General features: G+C 46.5%; 1 protein-coding gene and 1 long non-coding RNA gene across 2 annotated transcripts; both read right to left on the bottom strand.

Moving 5' to 3' along the window:
* Positions 1 to 4,550: 4,550 nt before the first annotated feature.
* On the bottom strand, positions 4,551 to 5,012 carry LOC139059545 (beta-1,3-galactosyltransferase 1-like). Its single transcript, XM_070537970.1, has one exon. The coding sequence runs from the start codon at positions 5,010 to 5,012 to the stop codon at positions 4,551 to 4,553; it is 462 nt and encodes a 153-aa protein (XP_070394071.1).
* Positions 5,013 to 5,023: 11 nt separating this feature from the next.
* LOC135911404 (uncharacterized) lies at positions 5,024 to 21,250 on the bottom strand. The gene is made up of 3 exons (XR_011514291.1): positions 21,130 to 21,250; positions 11,820 to 11,885; positions 5,024 to 5,598 (listed from the first exon to the last, which is right to left on the bottom strand). It is a non-coding gene; the product is annotated as an uncharacterized lncRNA (long non-coding RNA).
* Positions 21,251 to 26,834: the final 5,584 nt, after the last annotated feature.

A 26,834-nucleotide genomic window follows, 5' to 3' on the forward strand; every position in this document is an offset into this window, starting at 1 on the left:
CCCTCAGATAAGGCGCCGGGAAGACGAGCTGCCTCCACGTGGCTCGGATGCCAGGCGCGCACGTTCGTCAGGCTCGTCCAAGTTCACGTCCATTGTCGGGACGCCAGGTAACTTCACGTGCCCAGGTCCGACTCGTCAGGACAGGAGCTCTGCTCACCACGTCGTCGCCAAGGCACCTTGACCAGCTCCGCTCGGGTCGTTCCTAAGACCTTGCTTCTCGCCACTGGTCCCGCTTGGTCGTTCTGCAGCTTGCAAAACCGACCGGCAAAAGGCAACACCCAACACGAACAAGTGCCCTCTGTCTCCCGTCAAACACCAGACAAGGCCATAATTCAAATCAACCTAACTAAATTGTTTTCCCCTTTTTTTCTCCCGCTGCAACAAGAGGCAGGTGTACGATCTAGCACACAAGGCTCAAACAACCAGTTTTCAAATTAACAACGCAACAAAATAGAAACAATTATTAATCAGCAATAATAATTACAAATAGAATGGTCCCCTTGAAATCACTTTGGACCGAAAACATACTACTGAGGAAGCAAATGAGGTCATTCATTTTTCCCGGCGATATTTTCGCGGAATCCGAAGCTGCTTATATTTGCGACCCTGCTTATCCGTGTAGCGGCGGTACAATAAGCCAGATTCCTTGCCAAATGAAACCCTCTTTTTTTTCACTCCCCGTTTGACGCTCTTCCTCAGATCGGCTAATGAACAGCCTTCCTGTTGCTCGCGAATCAGACTTTCTCTTTCAACTGCAGCCTGCTCCTGCCGGCTGGCGGAAACCGGAGCGAGTGTGGAGCCCGCGTCGCCTAATTGCGGCGTCGAGTCTATATCGCGGCTAGCACTGCACGCGTCACTTCCACTCACTTCCAGGACCCGCTCGTCTAGGCCAGCCTCCGAGCTCTGCCTCTCCCGTGACTGCTCGCCACTCAAGTTACCGTGATCGGTCCGTGTGCCGCACCGCTGTTCGCTCACCGACGCTAAGTCAAGTTCCCTCGACAGCGGGCGCGCTTTGGATCGCGTGGGGGCCATGTACGCCACGTCGGCAAAGAATGATTTGCCCTGATCCCTCAGCAGCTGCTCCGAGCTATTTGAGAAGAGGTAGGAAAATTGCTCCGGGAGGGCGGCTGACACAGCGGCTTCGGTGTTAAGTTTCCCAAATTCTCCTTCAATGCTAACCGTTGCGATCGGTAAACAGACACTCTCCTTCTCGGCCACTTGCCGTATCCTAACGCACTCTCCCGTAAAATCACTCGAGGAGACGAAAGACGGGTGAACAACGTCCATAGTTGCTGCAGAGTCCCGCAGTGCTCGGCACTTCTTGCCGTTTACCTTGATTTCCTGCACATAGGGCTCCAATAGACGTATGTTTTTGTGAGTTTCCTGTATCGTTGCAAAAGCAATTCTCTCTGGGCAGCTTGCAGCGATGTGCCCTTGCTTTTTGCAATTGTAGCAGGTTAACGGTCTCCGTTTTTCAAAAGAACGCGTCATTTCGTTTCGCTGTTTCGGACCATCGTCATCATTCTGAGATGTATTCTGCCCTTCCCTTACAGTTTCTTTGGTAAGGGATTCGTCGTCCCGAAACTCGCGACGCGTGATTTCCTTCCGTTCGTCGGGCTTCCCGTAAAACCCATCTCTTCTATCTGCTTTTTCTACGCGCACTGCCTTGCTGTGCAAGCTGCGGCGTGTGTAATACTCTTCCGCTAACTCTGCTGCCTTGTTTAGCTTAACATCCTTTAGCCTATCTTGCAGCCAGAGCCGGACATCCTCATCAATGCAACGGTAGAACTGTTCCAACGCGATGCATTCGACAATTTTGTCGCGGTCGTCGTAAACCTCTTCGCCCTTCAGCCATTCCACCAGGTCGGCTTTTAGACGGAACGCGAAGTCAACATTCGACTCCTTACCCTTTTTTGCATACCGGAACCTCTGCCGGAAAGCTTCGGGCGACAATTTGTACTTCCGCAGTAGCGCTTCCTTCACATCACTGTAGCTCTCAAACGCCTCTTTCGATAAGCAAGTTATTACGTCTGATGCCTCCCCAGGAAGCAAGGCTAACAGATTCTGTGCCCAGAGGGATCGCTCAATGCTATTCCGTTCGCACACGTGCTCAAATTTCACGAGGTATTTGGCCATATCCTCTCCGACGACAAAGGGTGGAAGTTGATCGCGTATTCTAGGAACATTAGAAGTGAGACCAGGCGCCGGGGAGTTATTTCGGATCTCCAACTCTTTCATTTTAAGCTCGTGCTCACGTCGCTCCCTCTCTCTCCTTTCCTCCTTTTCCTCCTCGCGACGTTGCTGTTCTTTTTCTCTCCTTTCCTCCCTTTCCCGTCGTTCATTGATTTCCGCCAAGGCCTCTGCGGCTTCCTCAGTCGTTACGTCCCCAGTCCTCATGACCTCAAGGATCGCATTCTTTCTTTTGGTTGAGCCCAACTCAATGCCCAACTCCTCACAAATTTCGAGAAGTTCCTTCACCTTGTACTTCTCCATCGTTCACACTGTCCTCCTGCTGTTTACCCTTTTTGAATATACCTGCCGTACGCTACTATAACACTACTAGTAAGACATATGCAAGTATTTCACACACTGCCCTGTTTACCCCCTCAGCATCCCCTGGTTTCCAAAACACTCTTACTAGGCTTGAAACACACAAGGTTATCACAATGCAACACCAAATCCTTCCCTAAGCTACTATAACCTGTGTCAGAGAAAGTCTGGTGTTTGAGGTAAACTTCAGGCACTCACCGCGCCGAGGTAGCTGATGCCGGTCAATCCCATAGCTGCCATCCAGTGTTACGGACATCCCACCGCTGCCACCAGTGTTATGAACTTCCAACCGGTGCCACCAGTGTTACGAACTTGCACCTGGTGCACCACGATAACGGCTTTGTGGTCCCGTAGCGCTCGTCACCCGTTTCGTGACAGAGCGTTGGTAGCGAAGACTCCGAGCCTGGCGTCGATGAGAATAACAAAAGGGACTTTATACATTATATACAGGTTATCATACAGGACATGAACGGATCGGCACTGGGGCCGAGAGCTCACACAAACGCGACTGTTCTCGCACGACGGCGTCCGGCGAAAACGCGTGACACATCTCACCCCAGTCGGGGCGACACTCTCTCCCGGTGGGTTGGCGGATCCTGTTTTCCAGGCGGCGTCTCGCTGCTTTTATAATCCCCGAGGCCCATTGTCACTCAAACGGCCCAATACAAAGTCAGCACACGACGGTCGTCCGAGGGGTCCAACCAGCGACCGCGCTGGCCACCCGGTTCAAAGTTCGCGCGCGCGGTGACCTCCAGGCAAGGGAGGTGCGGCGCCGGGCCGTCTGGTACACGCGGACACGTCTAAACACGCTGCTTCGTCGAGGCTTCTCCCGCACGAAGGCGCAGCATCTTGACTTGTGAAGGGAGAATTATGGCGCTCGCAGGATAGATTCTGCATCTTGCAGATTCGGGATCCGGGCTTGTGGTAATGGCACAACATGTCTCAACCACCCTGCTTGCAGCTCGCGTAGAAACTATCACCATAGTTCCCTCTAGTATTTGTATGAAACTAGATGCACTGACATGCGTACCTGTAGTACAAGTGTACTACAAGTGTACAAGCCTTTGGGGATAGCTGGCCCTTTCTGCGACTAAACTTCTCATGCTTAATCCTTAATACTGAAGCTCAAGAAGTGAAGAGTGCTCTCGACAACTCAGAACAACTGCTCCCGATTCCTTTCTCAAAACCGAATGCCATGTGCGTTCCCTGAAATATGATACAATGAACAGAAATAAACTGATACCATGTGCTACTTGGGGCACGCGACGCGATTCAACGTTCAATTCGGCATTAAGAAAAGTAATTGATCACGTGGCACGATGTGCCGCGTGTAATAAGACCTGAGCCGTTAGGCTTCTGTACCCGTGATATAAATCACTGAGATCGCTCAGATCGCTCTTCCATCTTTCGCTGTCCCCACTCGTTCGGTTACACCGACGGTCAATGTAGGAAGAGGAACCTGCTCTGAAAAAGTTGCAATAGATAACACTGACGAGAGAACGGCCTTGGACGTAGCCCCTGCGCGAGCGAGAGGTGGCTTCACTGCACAAAGATAGCTTGCAAGTTGGCAAACCTATGCTCAACTCTAGCTCCCTGTGGGAGCCATATGCAGCAACTCTAATCGCCTGTACCCTCGCGCACTAAGACGTGTTTATAGGCTATTTATCCGCTGCATGCTAGCAAGCGCTGGCGTGGCTAAGTGAAAGAGTAGGACTTCCACACAGCGGGCCTGGGTTCGATCTGGCCGGGAACTGTTTTTTTTTCTCATTCCCCATGGTAGCTGCTAGGGACACCGGACACCGGTGGCGGCGGCGACGGCGGCGGATACCATCGCCAACTGAAACGGCTATTTTAATGAGCCCGTGACCACTTGCGCCGCAAAAAAAGAAGTGCCTACTTTGTGCAGAGATGCACATTTAGGATAGCGCAAGAGGCTACAGCAAGTGCATGGCTCACAAAGACTGGGGCTTGTACCAGAGGACGGTATCGTACACCTCTCATCATGTCGAGCTGTCCGAAGTGCTGCAGTAGCAAACGTAGATGCCCCAAAAGAGCCCGTGGCATTTGTACCGCAAACGCTTCGTGGCGTTCAGGAGGTCCTTCATCTCTCCGGCAGCCACAGGGTGGGCGTAGATAGCCGTTTTGAAGTCGCACAGCGAGGACATCTTCGGATCGTAGGCTCCAAACAGATGCCTTCGAGCGACACCAGCGCGTTCGGCGCACATTCCGGTTAGAAACATGTCTTCCATGAGAAAAGGCTTGACGTGGCCGGTAGTTCTGTAAAGTAAACCCACCACACGACCTCCTATAACGTACATGCCGCCAGTGATGAAGTCTGGCGCCACATCTTTGGGGAAGTCTTCGTAAGGAATGTACCACTTGCTGTCTCGGTTGCGCTGCGGAATGGAGCCATGTCTGATCTCGCCGTAGATGGAGTCCTCGAATTGCCCGTCCATAGCCATGTAGAAGTTACTCAGGTTCGGCAAAGAGTCGTCGTCAATTTTGACTAGAAATCTGGCCTGCGGACAGTGAACCGTTGCCCACCGAAGCATCATTACAGCTTTGAGCGATAGGTTTTGGTAGGCGTCCCAGAAGTTCTCTTGCACAATATCCCCGTAGCGCTGTGACTCGATCTCTAAGGCGCTCTGCCAACTTTACGGTGCTGGGTTTGCCGAAGATGAAAAGCAGCCTGTTTCTCGAGGACTTCTTTGCGTCCCTAGCCCATGTGTGCCTGATAGCCTGGCGAGCTTCGGCATGTCCTGCTGCTGAGAAGACGAGAAACAGGTAGTCTATGGGCACGTGGGGCAAGCACACATTCTGCGGGTTGATGAGATACTTGTTTGGTTTGTTGTACCGCCGCTTCGTATGGAGGCTCGTGTTGGCGACGTTAGTACTTGGGAACCATCGCAATGGCACATCTGATGTAGTTACGCTAGTGAGTGGAGTGGGAAGTTGAAATATGTATATAATCAGCGTTAAAATTACAGCTCCTGCCATTACATCGATGAGAGTTTTGGTGACGCGTCTTTGTCGTTGCAGGAGAAACACCTGGAAGAGAGAAAAAGGAAAGTAATTTCAAACGGAGCTTCGAAGGACTCGACTAAATCATTCATAATGCTGAAACGTTACTGTGATCTCAAAGCTTGTCGCAGATTGGCTTTCTCATGCTGATGCATTACTTGCAGACTTACGACAGACTTGGCAAAGATGTATAAAATTTAGTACTGAAAACCGTATTTATAGAAAGCACTAGGGAAAGGTGCACCAGAACAACGCACGTACGGCGCCGTGAATACAGCTTGTTGTAAAAGAGATTCGAGGAATATTGCGTTTCTGGGCACGCAAATGATCATGATGTTTATTGGAGTCCCCTTTGAAACAGGGGACCGTGAAGTGGTGACCTAGCCTGTTTTACTTAATGAGGTTTAGCTGCATCTGTTGCAGCCTAGAATTTAGCCGACCTCTTTCTTGAATCTTTCTTTCTTCCTTAAAACATCTCTTTATCTTGTAGTGTTGGTTATGGTTGTAAGGTCTTTGGTTCTAACAACCTATTCTACATCCTTTCTTCCACCAATACTGTAAATGTATCTTGGTTGTCTCGACTTCTGAGAAGTTAATGCTTCCGTCCACTTTGAATCTCAGCGCTTCTGGGTAATGGACGTTTCCTAAGGATCTTGCTGGGAAGATAACATAGCCGCAGGTGCCTGGAGAAGGACTTTTCCCGCGATTTGAAAATTGATATGCGATCATCGTGTCAGTAGCCACGTAAGGGCGCTAATTAGATAGATTCGCTATTTTTCTTAAATAACGAGACAGCAAAATACAACAAATAACTTGTTTTCCGACATGCTTCGTTCACGATAATATGGTTACTAAAAAATAAAATAATTATCTTGAGCGCTCTATTTTGAGCAATTTTTGGCTGTCTCTGAAGAAAAACCACGCATATCTCCCTCAGGAACTTCACGAAATCATGCTTTATTGCATCGTGCTCGAGAATATCCCATAACCATTACCTGTCTGCGTTGTCCTAAGCTTTCTAAATATCTAGAAATGCTATCCATAAAGGTCCCTTCTTAGCTATTAAAATCTCTATGCCCTGAAACAGTACAAATAGATACTCTAAATGTCTCATTCTGTAGTGCGTCCCAGGCAGCCTCTATGTCCTCCTCGTCCACCGACCCGCAGTGACATCTGGCTGCAAGAATCACAGCTGTACGCTTGTACAGACAATTAATACATCGCATCCCTGGTAATTTCTGTGTAGATGCCCAAGAGTTATCTTGTTATTATTTTTTTTTCGGCAGACCGTGACATGCGTGCAAGAGCTAGCTTTTGGCATGTGGACAACACGCAATAGGTAAGCAAGTTCCTGCTTAGTGTAGTCCGACCTCCTTGCCCCTTTTTTTTCTCGTGCTATATAACTATATTATATTTACTATCATAGAAACGAACGAGCCAGGTAGCATGAATTTCCAGCCTTGGTATTTGTGCTAAGAACTAGGTTGGCTACATACAAATAATCGCATAAGGTTAAAAAAAGAAGAGCATGAGAGATTACAACACTTTTCTGTATGACCCTATTCTTTATAACACTTCTGTGTTGCTGCATTGATCTTCAAAAAACGAAGAATTATGGACCACTGACATTTGGTTCTTGATGGATTGCGTGTTTAAAGAAGGAGGAGAAGGAAGAGGAAAGAAAGAAAGGTAGGGAGGTCAACCAGATGCATGTCTGGTTTGCTACCCTACAAGGGAGAAAAGGTTCAAGAGAAGAAAAGAAAGGATAGTGAGGGAAGAATGTACTATCAGTGTGAATAAGTGCGGTTGTCCATCACTTCACGCCAACAACCGGTCACTGAGGCCAGTTGATTTCATGAATCGTAGCAATGCCCGCGTTGCTTTGTAAGCCAACGACGCGTGGAACCATGGTCCAAAAATATTTTTCTCTGAACATAGTCTGCTGTCTAATCGGTTTAACATACTTAGAATAACGTTGCATTTGATGTCGTAAAGATTACAAAAAGTAAAGACAGTTCCACGCCGTGAAAGTCGTCAAAACAGCGAAGCTGGTGGTTGTTTTCGCAAGTTTGAACTCGTGTTCAGCGCGATTTTCACGAAAATTTTTGTCTCTTTGTCGTCGTCGAGCTTCGGTTCCGGGTTGCGCACACGCTTCAGATTGTGTGAGGTTGCGATCGAAGCACAGCATATCGCACACCTTGCAGCTGTGGCTGCACTCATGGTCGAAGAATTTATACCAAAATATTAAGTGCCCTGAGAGCCCTAAACTTTAACTCCGTGTCTGAGCCCCCGCTTGGCGATATCTTAAACATGGTCTTTAATAAGTATTACGGAGGAATCATACGATTCTGCTCGGTCCCAAGCCATGTTGGGATACCAGGGAATGAAGCAGCAGATCAAAGCGCATCCATGGCAGAACATAACACTTCCATAGAGAGACAGTATCGGGGCGATTCGTAAGGCGCTAGCATAAAATGGCAAGAAGAATGGAACTCGTGCATAAATAACGAGTTATATATGACTAAACCCCTGCTTGGCGAGTGGAAATCATTCAGCCACCAAGTGAGCGGTTCTATGAGGCGATTTTATGTTGACTTCGAATTGGACACATGCATCTAACACACAACTTTCTATTTCGAAAAGAAAACCAACCAACTTGCGAGAAATGTCATGATTTGCTTACAGTAAACCACATCATTATGTCATGTCAACATATTGAAGCACAAAGGCGGAAACATTTCAATGACTTGTATCACTTGCACATACCTTTACAGCCTTCCTTAACATTTGACGATGAGCCGCTAGTGCCATTCACTAACTTGTTCAAGTTTTTAGATGAAACAGGATATTTACATCGACTTTAGGTTAACGCAGCTATTGCTGCCTTAGCATTGCATCTTGTACTATCCTGTGACTGGCGCAGCATGGCCTTAGTCGCTTTTGTGCCATTAAACTTGAATGAGCTAACAACACGTGCTCGATCATCTCTTCACAGTTGCATGAGTCATAGATAGGTGTGTCGGACCTTTCACTAAGGAATGAGCGGGCTTTCGTAAAATCCACCCCTAACCAAAAGCGGTACAGTAAAGTTGCATCATGGCGGTAGAAGTGCGATGTAATCTGCAACTTCAATGTAGGATCCAGTCAGTGGAGATGATAGTTTGAGAAAAACGAGGTGGTCGAGGAAGTTTCAGTCGTGGTTTGAGCAAGTACACGAAAATGCTTCGCAACGTCTGTATGATAAGGATATAGGAACTGTCAGGATGTCTTTATGGGCTGACCGGGCGGCATTATCAGCAAGATCATTACCGACCATGCCACAGTGCCCCGGAAGCCATTGGAAGATGATGCTATGCCCGTTTAAGAAGGCTTGATGGAGAACCTCTCGAGTCTCCAACACCACTTGCTCATGCCTCTTGCGTTGTAAGGCTGACTGCAGACTCTGAAGGGCTGCCTTGGAATCACAAAAAACGATTTACTTTCGTAATTTTGGTTCTGCGATGTAATAACAGCAGCACGTACGGCGGCAAGTTCTGTGGCCGTGGTGGTCGTTATGCGGCATACTTTGAACTTCATTGCGACTTGTGAGGCCGGGATGATAACAACGCCTGTGGAGCGGGTGGCTGAGACAGATGTATTGGTTTAAATGTGCGATCTTCGTTCATATGCCCCGTATAGTAATGACAATGTCAACTGTCATACAGTCACTGTGGAATGATGGTCTTCTTCCCAATTCCTGGAATCGTGAGGTGTATCTGTGGCAGTTTTGGGCACCACAGGGGTAATAGTGGTCTTGCTGCCTGTGTAAAACCCGATGGAAGGCAACCTTAATGTGTCACAACAACTGTGTAAAGTGTGGCTTGTGGTCTTTGCGCCGGCAAAGCAGAAATATAGTGACTCGGTACGCGACACAGATGTCGAATATGTGCTCTGAGGTTGTGAACTGTGATGCATGTTGGCATCAAGCAGTCTCTAGCAATTATGATTGTTGCATGAGTCGAGGCTCATCGTGGTAGACCAAGGAATGTCCGTAGAGCCTGGTCTTGTAAGCATTCGAGGGTGTGAATATTTGTGCTGTATGTGTTCGCCGAAATCGGTGAGCTTCACCGTAAAAAGCCCAGAATATAGTGTTCTGTACAGCTGCAGCACGGACCGTACCCACGTGCCCCAATTTTTCCCGTACAGGAACTTCATTATATGCACAATTGAAATTAGCCTATCGCCTATTTCGCCAATCGAAATTAGTCTATCTCACAAGACTATCGCCTTGTGGGACGCCACCGTATGTATAATAGTTGGCAGTCGGGCTATATTTGGCCTGCACAGCAAAGGACCTTCTCGTCAAATGGTCGCCGATCCACTGAAACATTAGACCACCGATTCCAACAGCCTCTAATGACTCGATGGTCGCTTCATGTGTGACATTATCGTACACCCATTTCATATCAAGAAACAGCGCCACTGACATGTGCTTGTGGTATTTTTGTTGTTGTATGAACGTTGTGAGGTCAATAACATTGCCTACAGATGACCTGCCTTGCCAAAAGTCTGTCATGGAATCAGGATGCACATGGTGGCGTGTAAGGATCATGTTTTGCAATACTTTCCCTATGCAACTTGCCAGGCAATACGGTGTAGCTTAAATTGAGAGCAGTCAATTCTTCGTACTGCGTTCAACGATGGTGAATTCTTTAGCCCCCTTATCCGCGAGTAAGTCGGAATAAGGTCACTTCTATGTGCTTCTATGTCCGAAAACCACTGCACTTGTGAACTGAAGCATCGTGATACTAAAGTCAAATTGAGGCGACTACTGTACTTGAGGCCACGCAACTACGTAGGACTGTCATCATTCATGATACAAAAGTCGTGATCAGAGGCTAATGACACCAGATTTCTGCCTCTAGAAATGATTTTCGGGCTACTCCAGAGCAAGTGATGCGCGGTTATAATCCAAGTACCACTGGTCTGTAACAATATGGCTCGCAATCTATCGCGTTCAAATAATCCTGACAGGGATAAATAGACGCCAATGAGTGTGAATGACACTTGCTTCTTTCTTACACGTAGGCAGACATATTGATTGGCATCCTGTGGTTATACTGCATAGTGTACATACGTAAAATCCGTGCGGACGTAAACAACAACATTGCTGCACTTCTCGCACATCGACGAAAGAATTGGTTCGAACCTTGACAAGATGATGGGGTAAGTACGTTGGGTTCGCAAGTAATGATTACGGGAATCCGATTTGTGAAAATGTATTGACGGAAGGATGAGTTGTGGGACCTCAATCGCCTGGCATTCCGCTGTATGATCGAAGCTTCTCTGACCTCAGTGCGAAATGACAGCATTGGACGAGCCATGATGTCTACTCAAGGCTCCTCGGCAAGCTAAAAACACCGTCAGCTCAGAAGGCATTGCTGGTACTGGATACACTAAATCTAGTACTTGCATATTTAAAGTCTTTATTATGTCACATGCTTTGAATCAGGCTTGCTTTTCGCGATATTCTAGACTAATATAATTTAATCTAGGCGGCGCTGCAGTCATCCTAGCAACGTTTGATAAACTTAGCTTATTATTTTTCCGTACTGCGTGCCTTCTATGAGTAACTCGAGTTGTTGCTCTGAATTTCTCTATGCCGCTTTTGCGTTACATATGAGTATCTCGCGAGGTTTCTTTTGACGGGCGCCACCTGAAGGAGCGTATTCATCTTGGCAAAAGTTGTAGTGCTTCTCTTTGACAATGTTCGTTACATGAAAGGACATTCTAAATATCTACTTTCGCCGCCCAGAAAAAAAAATGCCTGTTTTATGGCCGGATCATTAGGCCTCTCAGCATGGCTCGTTGCTTTGATTCGAACATATGAAGTCGATAAAAACCGCAGAGTTTTTTGCTAAAATCAATAGGGGAAAGCCTGGCACCAGTGTCTACTAAAGCCGCAAGTATGGAGCTTCGGCCAGAATGGGAATGATGGTCAATACATAGATTTGCATAAAGTTCGTCTTTTAAGTTTCAAATGACATTGCGAATTTGCAAATTTATGTTATTCAACGAATTAATTCGCTATAGATGCAACAATTTGCTATTCTTATGCATATGCGCAGAATTTTGTTGCCTTCTTCGTTTAGACAGCAATGATTCCTTCAAATATTCGAAAGGTAAATCGTAAAATTGTAAATAACAACGCCATAAGAACACCTGAAGGCACAAGTAAGTCTAGAGATTAGACAAATGTTTGTACTTACCCATCGTTCCAATGGCGGATGAATGATTGTAGCGCCATGGTTCGCTCTAGTAATTGTAGTCAGAAACTGTAGAAGAATAACCACAATAGAAAAAGTGAGCCCGTCTTACCTTACAAGAAATGGCTGACTCGAGTTTCATCCCTGTCGCCTGCAGGTCCCCCGCTTTGACGACTGGGTGCACTCGTATGGAGTGCCACATTATGTAAGCAAGGTTATAAGCATCAGAAGCAGGTATATAAATAAAGTAACGTGCTAACCTTGACCTGTTTTGTCAAAAGCACACGTTTTTTTTTTCGAGAACCGAAATATGCGCACACGTGTAGGGTACCAGCCGGCAAGCTTCCAACGCTCTATGTGAGGCATATATAGCGTTTCTGTGCGGCAATATGCTCCTCCATGCGCCGCACTCTGCACATCTGTTAGTATAAACACACTACTGGGCGCTCCTTTACCGTAAATGTTTTGGGGAGTTTACAAACATCTAGATATGCTTGGCCTTTCCCCCAGATTTTCTTACCCCATGTTGGCTGCCATCGATTTATTTCTTTTAGGGAGAAGCATCGGGGAGGAGGGGAGGGGTTGGCGCGACAACACAGACATTCCAATCCCTACGAATCCGCAGAATATCGGCGCAAACTTGAGAGGAGACATAAAACCATTGACCGCTGTCTCCGGCAGTTGTAAAATATATGTGCGACCTCTCTCTTCAGAATTTAATCTATGCACGTCCACTTCCTGCGCTCGCTCCCTGAAACCTTTATGTTTTATAGCTTTTCTGAGCGCTTAAGTACACTTTGCCCAGACACCTGTATCCTAACAACCTTCATGCGCACACCGCTCCCTTCGGTAGACGCCACTAGCTAGTGTATCACATGGATGCGAATTCTTCAAGCGAACGCTTCGTTGGAGGCGTCGCGCGATGCGTCTGACATTCGCTGTTTAGCGCTGCAAACTCTAGAGAAATTTTCCTAGATCTAGGGATTTTAACCCTTCTTCAGGGAAATAACTTTATTGAAATTTAGTGAAATTTCATGATAACACATTGAAACGGCTAAACTGCTGACGTGGCGGCGTGCTTTTATTCCATTCTCCTCGAACTACCTCCGCATTAGCATGGGAAGTATGACGTACTTAATCGTACAGCAGCGCACAGAACGCATCTCGCTAAGCAAGCCACGGAGTGGGGAGGCCTTGGGTCATTTAATGAACTGCTGCTGCTGCGATTTTGACGTTCTTACATCTAGCTGCGCTGATGATGTCTGTGTAATCGGAAACAAATATTTATCTGCAGATGGCGAAACATATGTAAGCGAGAAAAGTAAACAATTGGGCAGCGCGAGCTCATCTGCGCGGAACCGGACACATATTCTGCCAGTGTTATGGTGTTTGGGCGAGTTTTGCTTTGTAAGAACGATAAAAACAAAATGTCGTGCACGTGCGTAAATGAGGTAGTGTTACGTGCAAAAAACAATAACTGCAGTGACGCTATTGCTTAGACCTTCTTACATTCGTGAGGGAGGTCTTGTGCCAATCTTACCATTCGAACGAAGTTCCGCGTAATCTTGGCGCATCACCCTACGCACCCAACAATTTTGGACAGCAACCAAGTAAGCACGTGCTGACGTCTTCCTCTGTGAATATGGCTTGAACTAACAGGCCGTGTTAGCACAACTTCTACTACGACATCATTATCAGCATGACATAGCATTCCTGACAGGAAAGTAACGAGCGAAGAGTTTTCAAGAAAAAGAATGCGGGCAAGACAGATGACGATTATTGTTGCGTGGCAAATATACACTCCAAAGGGTGTAAACGCTTCTGTGTAATTCTACAGCTGATCAGAGGACGAACTGGCAGAACCGTCTAAGTTAATCAACAAGCGTAATACAGCTGACATAAGGAAGTATAATATAGATAGAATTGAACACGCTCTCAGGAACGGAGGAAGCCTAAAAGCAGTGAAGAAGAAACTAGGAATTGGCAAGAATCAGATGTATGCATTAAGAGACAAAATCGGCAACAAAATCGGCAATGTCATTACTAATATGGATGAGATAGTTCAAGTGGCTGAGGAGTTCTATAGAGATTCATACAGTACCAGTGGCACCCACGACGATAATGGAAGAGAAAAAAATCTAGAGGAATTCGAAATCCCACAGGTAACGCCGGAAGAAGTAAAGAAAGCCTTGGGAGATATGCAAAGAGGGAAGGCAGCTGGGGAGGATCAGGTAACAGCAGATTTGTTGAAGGATGGTGGGCAGATTGTTCTAGGGAACCTGGCCACCCTGTATACGCAACGCCTCATGACCTCGAGCATACCGGAATCTTGGAAGAACGCTAACATAATCCTAATCCATAAGAAAGCGGACGCCAAAGACTTGAAAAATTATAGAGCGATCAGCTTACTGTCCGTTGCCTACAAAGTATTTACTAAAGTAATGGCAAATAGATTCAGGAACACCTTAGACTTCTGTCAACCACCAGGCAGGATTTCGTAAAGCCTACTCAACAATAGACCATATTCACACAATCAATCAGGGGATAGGGAAATGTGCGGAATATAACCGCCTCTTATATATAGCTTTCACTGATTGCCAGAAAGCGTTGATTTTGTCGAAACCTCAGCAGTCATGCAGGCATTACAGAATCAGGGTGTAGACAAGCCGTATGTAAAAATACTGAAAGATATCTATAGCGGCATAAAGAAACCAACAAAATCCGAATAAAGAAGGGCGTCATGCATGGAGATACGATCTCTCCAATGCTATTCGCAGCGTGTTTACAGGAGGTATTTAGAGAACAGGATTGGGAAGAATTAGAGATAAGAGTTAATGAAGAATACCTTAGTAACTTGCGATTCGATGATGATATTGCCTTGCTTAGTAACTCAGGGGACCAATTACAATGCATGCTGACTGACCTGGAGAGAAAAAGCAGAAGGGTGGGTCTAAAAATTAATCTGCAGAAAACTAAAGTAATGTTCAACACTCTATGAAGAAAACAACAGTTTACGATAGGTAGCGAGGCTATGGAAGGGGTAATGGAATACATCTACTTAAAAATCAGAAGAATAAGAATGGGCTCGGGTGCGTTTGGCAGGCATTCTCAGACCATGAACAGCAGGTTGCCGTTATCCCTCAAAAGAAAAGTGCATAACAGCTGTGCCTTATGAGTACTCACCTACAGGGAAGTAACCTGGAGGCTTACGAAAAGGGTTCTACGTTTGGCAGGCATTCTCAGACCATGAACAGCAGGTTGCCGTTATCCCTCAAAAGAAAAGTGTATAACAGCTGTGCCTTATGAGTACTCACCTACAGGGAAGTAACCTGGAGGCTTACGAAAAGGGTTCTACTTAAATTGAGGACGACGCAACGAGCTATGGAAAGAAGATTAATGGGTGTAACGTTAAGGGATAAGAAAAGAGCAGATTGGGTGAGAGAACGAACGCGAGTTAATGACATCTTAGTTGAAACCAAGAAAATGAAATGGGCATGGGCAGGACATGTACTGAGGAGGGAATATAACCGATGGTCATTAAGGGTTACGTACTGGATCCCAAGGGAAGGGAAGCGTAGCAGGGGGCGGCAGAAAGTTAGGTGGGTGGACGAGATTAAGAAGTTTTCAGGGACGGCATGGCCACATTTATTACATGACCGGGGTATACCGGGGCCTCTCCCATACTTCTCCAGTTGGAGAAGTATGAGAGAGGCCCTTGCCCTACAGTGGGCGTAGCCAGGCTGATGATGATGATGACCTAGGCAGGAGGTGAGCGAGGTGAGTGTCAGGTTCCCTTGATGCATCCTCTTGCCCGGCTTTGGTATCATGACATATTTAGCTTCCTTCCATTGTTTAGGGATGTGGCCAGTTTCCCAACAGTCATTGATACACTCAGTTAGTGCTTCAATGGAATCAGCGTCCAGGTTCCGCATAATTTTGTTTGTTATGCCGTTCGGACCCGGTGCGGAGTGCGTCCGTAGACTGTGCATGGCCTCGCGCACTTCCGCTTTCGTGGTCGGTTCGTCGATTATTGGGTTTGGGTCTCCCGTGTGTGTGGGCAAGTGCTTTCTAGGATGGCTTCCAATGTATCAATTCTTGAGTGCGTTTATTAGGCCATTGTTTGATCCCGGGTAGGAGCTTTCAGAAAAATAAAGTTATACAGGCTGTGCGTCGCAGAGACTGGCTGGTATGAATGATATAAGGTCTGTGCAGTGAATGTCACTTTTGCGAATATACACAGATATGTATGTACATATGCATGGGCAGGCACACAGTGGTACAAACCCAGTTACACGAGGTAAGCGCATTTCTACGAAGCTGCAGGCGCCCTATGTCATCTAATAATAGCATAGGGTACAGCATAAGGTGCAGCCAGCGTGCGTAATGTGCGTGTTCAGAGCGTTCTGGGAGACACCCGAGCAGAACAGGACCTCATTCGAGTGGACCCTCGCACTATCACAAGTTTAGCTGCCGAAATGAATACTGTTATTTCAGCCGACAGACAGAAGCGATTCGTGTGTATGGGTACTTCATTTAAACTTAGGGAGAGCGTATATATAAGAAAAGTTGGTGTTAACAGCACGGGTGTCGAGTGTTTTCGTCATGTGTCGCGAAAGAGGCCGGGTACAGGTCAGATAACTGTTAACAGAGAAGTAGGTTGAGCTAGTTAAGCATGCTTCGAATTAAAGCTGTCGAGTATCGCGGGCTCTTCTAATTGGCCCCTTTCACGACGATTCCATGGACACTGCCATGTTTGGTCACTTGTTGACAGGTCCATTACTTGCCTCAGCTGCCTCTGTTGCCTTCGTATTTACAATGGATGTGCGTGGCGCTTCAGTGCGGCTCAGGAGACGTCTGTCTTGGCGAATGTCGTACACAGTGACTGGGCGCAGGAGACAAAGCTTTGGCCACAGCTTCTGAGTAAGCGCTTTCTGTGCTCATTACGCTTTGTCCACACGACACGAGTAGCGTATATGGTGCTTGTACTAAAGCGGGGCTAGAAATGTATTCCGAGCTGTGAAAAAATCTCGCTTATAAACTGGACATCTCTTCCTAGATGACGCGAGACAACTAGCAGGAGTTCTGCGCCGTCGGGGTTCATGTTGCGGTGGTAAAGAACCTTATCCTCAAGCTAGAACATGCTGAGTGAAGAGTCGAGGGTGCCGGATTGCAGATGGTCAATAAGAGAGAGCAACGATGGATCTCTGCGCTGTCCGTTGGCCACATGGATGAAGTATGTGATTGTTAAGACGTAGGTGTCGAAAACTGTTTTAGTGGAGTCGGATGGTTCAACGGGGTGACGGGATAGGCAGTCGGCGTCAGTGTGTAACTTGCCGATTTCTGCACAACTGAGAACGTGCACTCCTGTGACCGCAATGCCCAATGGCCGAGCCTCCCTCTGGGGTCTGGTGCTGAGAGCCAGCAGAGCGCATGATGATCTGTTATGACCACGAATGGCCGTCCACATAGGTACGGACGGAATTTCAGGACAGCCCAGACGAGAGCTAGGCACTCCCGCTCAGTGATGGTGTAATTATTTTCCGACTGTGACAGAAGGCGACTAGCATACACTATCGCTCGGTTAGCTCCGTTCTGTGTTTGAGCGAGGATAGCTAGTATGCCACGGCCGCTTGCGTCGTTGCGAAGCTCTGTTCTAGCAACTGGATCAAAATGAGCCAGCACAGCTAGTGATGTGAGGGCAGAAATTAGCGATGCAAAGGAAGCCGCTTCGTCAGCGCCCCAAGAAAAGGTCGCGTCCTTTTTTAGGGTGTCCATGAGGGGTCGAACAATGTCCGCGAAGTTCAGAACAAAGCGGCGAAAGTTGGAGCAGAGCCCAGGAAAACGACGTACTTCATGCGTGGACCGCGGAACCGGGAACTCGCGGACGGCACGGACTTTGTCAGGGTCTGGATGAACACCAGTAGCATCAACTAGGTGTCCAATTAATTTGATCTGGCGGAGTAGGCGTCACGAGATCTTCGCATGAGGAGGTCGCAGCCGTGTTAGGGAGCCTGGTAAAGCGGTGAGTAATGCGCCTGCTTTTTGCTTGTTCAAACCAACGGCATTCTGTTATCATAAAGTCATTCGTGCTGCAGTGTTTACACATGGGTATGTTGAAGGCGTCGCCAGCTATGCCTTTCAACACGTGGCCAACCTTGTCCACCTCTGGCATGTCTTTGTCAATGGTACGGCCCAAGGCTATCATCATCATCATCATCATCATGGTTACGCCCACTGCAGGGCAAAGGCCTCTCCCATACTTCTCCAACTACCCCGGTCATGTACTAATTGTGGCCATGTTGTCCCTGCAAACTTCTTAATCTCATCCGCCCATCTAATTTTCTGCCGCCCTCTGCTACGTTTCCCTTCCCTTTGAATCCATTCCCTAATTCTTAATGACCATCGGTTATCTTCCCTCCTCATTACGTGTCCTGCCCATGCCCATTCCTTTTTCTTGATTTCAACTAAGGTATCATTAACTCGCGTTTGTTCCCTCACCGAATCTGCTCTTTTCTTAGCCCTTAACGTTACACCTATCATTCTTCTTTCCATAGCTCGTCGTCCTCAATTTAAGTTTATTAAGCATGCATCGTATGCCAACTAGGCTGTTGTCGCCACTGTGATCTTTGTTTTGTGGTACATGCTTTCTAAAGCTGTTTTTCAGCTTTTGGTACTGACACACACACGCACACACACATACACAAAAAGCGCATACACACGCACCCACGCACTCACGCACACACAAGCACATGCACACACGCATATGGAGCTGTGGCCATAAAAGCTAAACCCTCAAACGTTTTGACACTTATACAGTCTCCTACACGCTCAATTGAGCGTTTGCATCGCGTTGCTAGTGCTATAAATCTAGCGCGGGAAAAAGGCCGGGAAGCACAGCCTAGAGCAGTATTCTAGAGGTGAGGACAAATACAAAGCACGTGAATGTGAACATTTTTATGTCCCCATAAAGTTTGTTTTATCACTTACGCTGCCTGTGGAAAAACCAACGACCGGTAAATTTCATAATTAAGCTAACCAATTCCCGTAAACTCCAACTGAAACCTGCTAAGTCACCCATGAAAACAACGTAATGGAGAGGACTTAAAGAACTGGAAGTGGCCGACGTGGCGCCGTTGACATTGTGCTGCGAAATGACACAGTGAACAGAGAGAGTGAGAGAGATCTTAAAATCAGGGAAGTTAACAAGAGGCACGTTTCCGGTTTGCTGCCCTGCACTGGGGTGGGAGATATGAAGGTTTGAAAGAGGGCAAAGATATAGAGAATAAAAATAAAAAGAACAGGAACAGGTAACAGAAAAGGCGTTCCAGTCACAGACCATCACCTAGGCCGGTCGATCTCAAGAAGTGCAGTAGCGCTTGCACGGCCTTCTGATGCGATGTTAAGTCGTGCCGATATAACATAATATAGACATGAACATGCACATTATTTTTCAGTATCCAAAGGTGACGGCGTGCCTGGAGCGGATTTTGAAACGCCAAGTACTTTGTTGTCATGTAGAGCACGCAGGCAGGCACTACGTCGCGGTGAGCTTTTCGGACGTTATTGCAGGAAACGGTCCTACAGAGCGACGTGGAAGCTCTTCGAAGCTCCCAGGTACCTATACTTAAGTTGGAAGAAGGGACCCTCTGTTTTATAGCGAGTCTTGACGTCACCTACACGTGGATAAGACATCTAGCGTAAATCGTTACTTAGATTGCTGGACGCCTAGGTTGACGTAAACGTCCACCTAGGCATTTGATAAATATATCTGCTTCGCGAAAAGGGTCACCCAGCTGACAGAAAAAAAAAACAACAGGCTACGCTCGACAACAATACTTCGCGTTGATTCCGCTTGCTACGCATGCGCGCTTAAAAGCAACAGGAGCAGGCTCTTGAACCAATGCCGCCTGTGGTACACAAGGTTCTGCGCGGGAACCGCTGTGCAAAATGGCTTGTTTGAACTGCTGCGACCGCAGTATTTCTTTGTTGAATCGATTTTTTTTCACACACAAATTTTCCTTTGTTTAAAGCATTTTCTTGTCACAAATAATATCGCATGCTCAGGATCTCTGTTTGAGAGAGGCGCGAACAGCAACATTAAGTGCTTCTTGTGGCGCTTGAAAACGGCTATTCTACTTCCTAAATATTCACCTCAATCGTCACTACAATTTTACGGTTTACGATTGACAAAACGAGCAGAAACTACGAGTCCCGCCAGAACAACAATAATAATAATATTTGGGGTTTTACGTGCCAAAACCACTTTCTGATTATGAGGCACGCCGTAGTGGAGGACTCCGGAAATTTTGACCACCTGGGGTTCTTTAACGTGCACCTAAATCTAAGCACACGGGTGTTTTTCGCATTTCGCCCCCATCGAAATGCGGCCGCCGTGGCCGGCCAGAACAACAAAGCAATAATGAAATGTTTACTGCCTATCTTCCACGTAACACCGGAGGTAGTTCCTTTCGGTTTTCAACAGCTTGGCGAGCGGATGCGTTCTGAACGATGGCTGGTGAAGCGGACGTCACGTGCGACCTTCTATCCTCAACCAGCTGCATCTAGTGTCCACGCTTGTTATTTTTTGTCCCATGGCGTAGAGCATCTGATGGTCTCAGTCTCTGCGCGTAAGCAGCAGCCGGAATGACCTTGTGTTCTGCTTCGTGCGTACAGAAAACAGTTTTTCGGTGCAGCTGTCATCTGTTGAACGTATACAGTAGGTTGTACAGGAGTAGGTTGTACAGCAGTCGTTGTTTTCGATGAAACGCATGGCGACGCTGTACGATCGACGCTTAAGTTTTTCAAATCGAGAGAAGCGTCGTAAAAAGTGCGCATTTCCGAGGGGCTGGCAGAGCACGTTAGAGCGGCAGCCAGCTGAACCGACGCACTTTTGATGCGACATTGGCACACATTTCTCGAGCTGGCCGTGCTTTCGCAACAATAAGGGCCGCGTTGTTAATTTAAGATGTCGTCACTGAAAACGACACCCACTCGGGACGCATTTTCGAAATTTCTGACGCTGCAAGCTGGACTACACTTCGTTTGTCGTGGTTGTTACAAAAATTTCGAAACCACACGGAGCGTACTTCCGACACATTTCGAGCGCGATGACACGCATCCTGTGGTTCGTAGAACTTTCCGGCATTGGCCGGCCGGCTACTGTAACCATGCGTCCAACACCACGATTGGCTGGCACCTGTTCCTACGAAGTTTTTCGCAGAAAAAACACATTCTTTTTCTGTTTATAGTAAGTAGAATGATTGCCATGGGAATACATGAGACTGAAAGCAAACTAAAACCTAGTGGTACGTACCCATAGTCCTCAGTGCAAAAGCTCAGCGGCACCTATCCAGTTGCCTAAGGGGCTAATACTCAGTGGCGCATGCCTTCTGGCCCCAGTGCACACAGAGTCGCCCCTGTGGCGCTTATATAATGTTAGACTGCACTATCACTAGGATCAGCCCACCTAACTGCGAGATACCCCGCCCACCCGCTCACAAGAAGGACTGCGCTCCGTAAAGAATGATTCATCACAGCTCTTACTTTTTGTTTTTGCTGCTACAACCCTGCTAAATGATGGTCTTGCGTTTCCTCCCTTACGCAAAATCTTGTAGTCTTCATTCTGATAATGGCTCGACGCGGATGGATAAAACGCTAAAGAGTGATAATGACTTGTAATGATCGGAACGTCGTTAGCGCAGCACCTGGCGCCGCCACCTGCAGTAGCTTGTTTGCGTCATCGATTCACCTTGCGCCGCCGTCGGCAGCAGTTCGCGTCGCCGCAGCGCTGTCGTTTACACGGGGCGGATCAAGTCTCATAACATTGATAACGGCACCGGGCTGCGTAGAGATGAGCAAGTGGCACAACACTTACGCATGCTTAAGACAACTCCCAGAGGACTTTCTGCGTGAATTATTTTTCTGATTAAACTTCCGCCCATTCTTTTATCTCTCTCTCTTGAGTGTCTTTCCTTGGAGCATTACCCAAACGTAAAAGGTGCATGTCGCTCATGCGTGATGCAACTGGGCAAGCCTGTCCAGTTTTCATCAAAGGACCACTTTCTCTCCCCAAATTCAAGCATTCTTGTTGTCGGTTACGCAAAAAACGTTGTTGGTTACGAAACTGAAAGTTCGTTCGTGTACACAAAATGTAGGATTTTTTTATTGCCAACTATGCGGTGTGGCTGTTTGCGTATCTGCTAAGCGCCGCAGCTGCGCGAACAGGCTTCTCACAGGGGGTAGAGCACGTATGCAGCTGGAAAATATTACAGTTCCGCGAAAGAGCGGTTATCTACTGCGGCGTGCGGCTGCATTACCACACGAGGAAAAAAAAAGCTACGTGGACTGGCGAATGCAGACGAAGGATATAGTACAATGCATCAACCGCAAAAAGTCAGGAGGAGAGGGGCGTAAATATCGGTTAATCTTACCTTATGGTTCGTAAATATTCGAGTTCATATTTATACCCACAAATTACCGTGCCGTATATTAGGTGGCACAAAACTCTTCAGGGTATTTGCAGCTGCTTCCGTGCGTCGAGGGGGTGTTGCTGTTTTTCAGCATCCACGACGCTACTAAAACTCATTTACGTGAATAACAACTAAGGCACGCGGTGGGCACATGTTATTAATGAGCGCTTGCCTAGCACTTTCTATGTCAATATAAAGTGTGCACTGCAGACCCACTTAAACGTTTCCCTAAGGATAATTGTTTTCAAAAGCTAGAATGATATTCATTTCACAATAAAAAAAGGAAATGATGACAGTCACTTTCGCCTTAATTAACTATATCCTAATTCAAAATCAAATCATGGGGTGCCTGGCGCAGCCACCTGCAGTAGTTTGTGTGCGTCATCAGTTCACCTTGCGCCGCCGTCCGCAGCGATTCGTGTCGCCTCAGTGCTGTCGTTGATACTGGTCAGATAACGTTTCGTCACATTGATAATGGTACCGGGCTGCATGGAGATGAACAAGTGGCACGATGCTTACGCATACTTAGACAGCCGCCAGAGGAGTTTCTGCAGGAATTTTTTCACTGCTGTCTGGATAGGTGCTTTGCTATAGCATGCTAGACATGATATATAGTTGATGTCCTCATATCTGACGTTCCCGCAGAGAGTTATCGCACGGAGTATGCATTCCATAAGGTTGACGAAACACCCCAAAGAATTGAAAATTCTCTTTACATTGTGTGGCTGCACGCTTTTCATGATTATGATGATGTAAGAAATGCTGTGACACTAAATTACTAATGAAGAGAATTAATTTATGCCTGAACACGTTATTTATCTGCATGTATGCAGGTTTCCATAATACAGGCGTTTCCACCGGGGGCAGCGAGAGAGAGATAGAACCTCCTCTCTGTACTGTTGCGCGGGCGGGTACAAATGCGCATGCTGTAGCTTCTTCTTTTTGGGGGGATCACGTGTAACTACAACAGCCAAGAGGGCATTGTAGCGAAGTCCATGGAACTCTAGTAGGAAAAGTCTATAATGCATGCTCCACGCGTTCATGAGGTCACAGTGGTATAAAATTGCGAGAAGATGTGAGAACAGATGTAACCTGAGAAGATGTGAGCTAGAAATATTTTTCGCTATGAAAACGCACAATCCGGAAATGCCGTTTAGAGCAATTGTGTCGGAAAAGGACACCTGTTGAGCTAGCCGTGTGTCCTACTATCTTCAGAAGCACCTTTCTACGTTAACTATAACAGACGCTTTTTATGCTAACAACTCTGCCGCTATTGTGCAGTACCTTAACAGGAATGACTTTGCTGGCTTCACAGCCTTCAGCATCGACGCAGCTTATCTGTATTATTCCTTGGCGTACGAAAAATATTTACGCCATGTTGAAATTGTATTGTAGAAGAGTACGACGAACTTGCTTTTGGGAGTAGATGTGATGTTTCGGCTGAGTCCTTTTTAGAAATTTTGACCTTCGACTTAAGATCTACCTTCGTGATTTGACACGAAAACCTGTATATGTAGAAATAAGGTGTTGTACAAGTTCTTGCGTGGCGCCCATATTACGTCATATTTTTCTTGGCCTGGTAGATAGTAGTGTAAACACCAAGCTTCAGGAAAGTGTAGCAATATTCAGGTATGTAGACGATTATTTGTTTTTTATTCAAAAATCACGTACGTCACAGAGAGTTTAAGGCTTTGCTGATTGCTTTGAAAAAGAAGGCGTGGGTCTAAAATTCACCTCCAAGCTGCCTAGCAATAATAGATTGCAGTTTCTTGATTTGTGCATGAATTTTGGTGCGGATCATGTTTGCTGGCCGTACAATCCACGACCTGCAAAACCGGTTTTATATTTCGCGCAGCGACACTGAAAAATTGTAAAACGCGGAAATCTTCTGTCGTGCTTACGTGCGGCCTTGGAAAACAGCTTGCGTGCACAAGATGAGCACGAGTTTCCGAATGCAAGTGGATCGCCTTAAGGCGGCAGGTTACCCTATGCATCTCGTCACAGCAATTTGTGAAAAGCTCGTGCGCCTTGCAAAGCAAAGAAAATGCGGGCGCGATCCTTCTGTTCAAAATGAAGTAAACAAAACATTGGCAGTTATTCTCTATGTACATAAAATTTCACATGGACTAAAAAATTTGGCAAAGCGTTATGGTGTTCGGGTGACATTTTTTGCGCCACGCAGGCAAAGTCACATTTGCTTCATTGTGCACAGAAGGGCACAGGCCACGTCAATAGATGATAGAAATTGCAGCCAGAAACATGTTAACCGTTTTGTCGATTGTGTCTCAAGAGTAGCATATGAAATTCGCGTAAGCTATGGTCATATGCACATTGGCTAAACAGGCAGATGTGTCAGCGTACGCCTCAGAGAGTACAGAAATTCGTTAATCGGTGCGCCATCCTCTCACCTCGCCTTACATTGCTAATCGTGTCCTTGTAAATGCATCTTCGAAAACACCGTCATTTTGTTTCGTGACCCTAACCAAACCACACGAGAAATCTCGGAAGCCTATCATATTATCACGAACGCCGCACTGTGTGTAAGCCAACCATACATTATTATTGCTACATGATAAATAATTCAATTTTATTAATCGATGTTAGCACGTGCTTTAGATGTATGCTGGTTTTGGACCTTGTCTTGACACTCGCAATGCTTCCGTTTTCTATATATGTATTTTTCCGTGCATGCATTAAATTCCATGTTAAAGTGAGCGCGTGTCGTTCGTGTTTCTTTTTCTACGTCCTGTGCTTTTATAGCACCCTAAGTTTTCATAATAATGTCACACCCCTTTTCACACTATTGGCACATCTTCCGGCCACAATAGATGCTACAAACGCAATTGAAGAAATGCTCTCTTCTTCCCAGTTCGTCATAGTCTCTAGCTCTGAGCAGTGAAGCATTGGTGGCCAGGTTTAGTGAACCTTGTCACCTTCCTCATCGTTGTCTGTCTAGAGGCAAGAATCAGCCCATTCTGTCTCGAAAGCCAGCACTGTGGCGACTGCAAATATTGTCTGCATTCTATGCAAAAGCATCGCTTCATTCTTGAAGAGTTCTTTATCAACACGAGTTTCGTGAAGTGGAATCCAAAGGGAGTCGATGTAACGCGGAATTGTCTACTTAGAAAAGTGGCATTACACAGAACTACATCTTACGAGCCTATATCTCACATGTAGCAAGCAGGTACAAAAATTTCTGCAGGGTACTAGGGAAGAGGGAGGGGAGAAATAGTGCTACGCTGGAGCCCATATCGGTGCTGCGAAATTATGGTGCATTGCAGATTTCCGGAACATTGCAGGTTACGCTCTTTTTCTATGGGAATCAGTGTCAGTACGGTTTCCTCTCTTTCTTTTTTGGGGGGTGGGGGGGTGGGGGAGGGGCTAAAAGGCTGCAGCCTAAGCCACATTATACTTAATAAGTTTTAAGCACATACTTCAAAGCAACGAATTAATGAGACCTACAACGACAAAACAGAAACCCATCAAGCAGAACAAATGGTTTCGCTTGGTGCAAATATTCCGCGAAATATTTTCCTATTCGCTATTAGACGAATGTATATATGCCGCCTCCAATATCTAAAATTCAAGATATTCAGGATGTTCACAGTCATTATTAGGAAAACTGTGAATTCCATTTGTAATAATGAAAAAAAAACTGCCTGTGTAGGATGGTTAATATAAACGCTAATACGCGATGGTATCCTGCACAGGCCCGGTTAGCGAGCATGGCATTACATGGATTTTGAAGACCACGTACGCACCATCACATTTTTGACGCATCTCCTATAGCAAGAATGAACATCTACACAAAATTCCTAATTAGGTTACCTCAAATCAAATTGTAGCGTCTTCATTAAGGTATTGAGCCTGGCTCTGCAGTGTGCGTGGCGTCGTGGTCCCATGCCTGTCGAGTCCGGCGTTAAACCCTTGGAATTTTCCAGCGCTCAGTACAGGTTTCGCTTGCGCAAAGCGACCACGGTGCGGTGGCTGGTTCGGCCTAATGAATGAAACACCATTCATTCGGTCACAGGTTGATATCTTTTTCTGTCGCTGCGTTTTTGACTTGGAGGTCACGAAGACTGCCAGCTGAGGGCCGCTGAATAACCCGTAGAACGATTCTCGTGATTAGTGAAAGACCCAACAATGCTTTTATTTGTTTTAATGGTATACCTAAAGGAGGCTAGACGTGTGAGCAATGGGTAGATACCTCAACCTGAGAATTGACATGATGCAGTGCAGCACATTTCTTTTCAAGCGACGGGATAATATACAAGGTTAATGTGACTACTTTCAGGAGGACTGCTAATGGAAACACAGGCTATGGTCACACGTGACCCCACTACATGTGTGCAATGATCAACTAAAATCAAATACCTTTACAGTAAAATAGTTAATTTTCTTGCCTTTCTCGTCATAACATAAAAGCAGACTAGGATTTTCTAGTCCGAGATTGATCCAGTCAGCAGTCGAGGCTGAAGCTTATTATTCAAACTTCCTTCGTAAATGGCGGGTCAACTGGGTTTTTGCATTCAAGTGGAAGAAAACAGAG

Source organism: Dermacentor albipictus, chromosome 4 (assembly GCF_038994185.2).
Source record: "Dermacentor albipictus isolate Rhodes 1998 colony chromosome 4, USDA_Dalb.pri_finalv2, whole genome shotgun sequence".
Taxonomy (NCBI): domain Eukaryota; kingdom Metazoa; phylum Arthropoda; class Arachnida; order Ixodida; family Ixodidae; genus Dermacentor; species Dermacentor albipictus.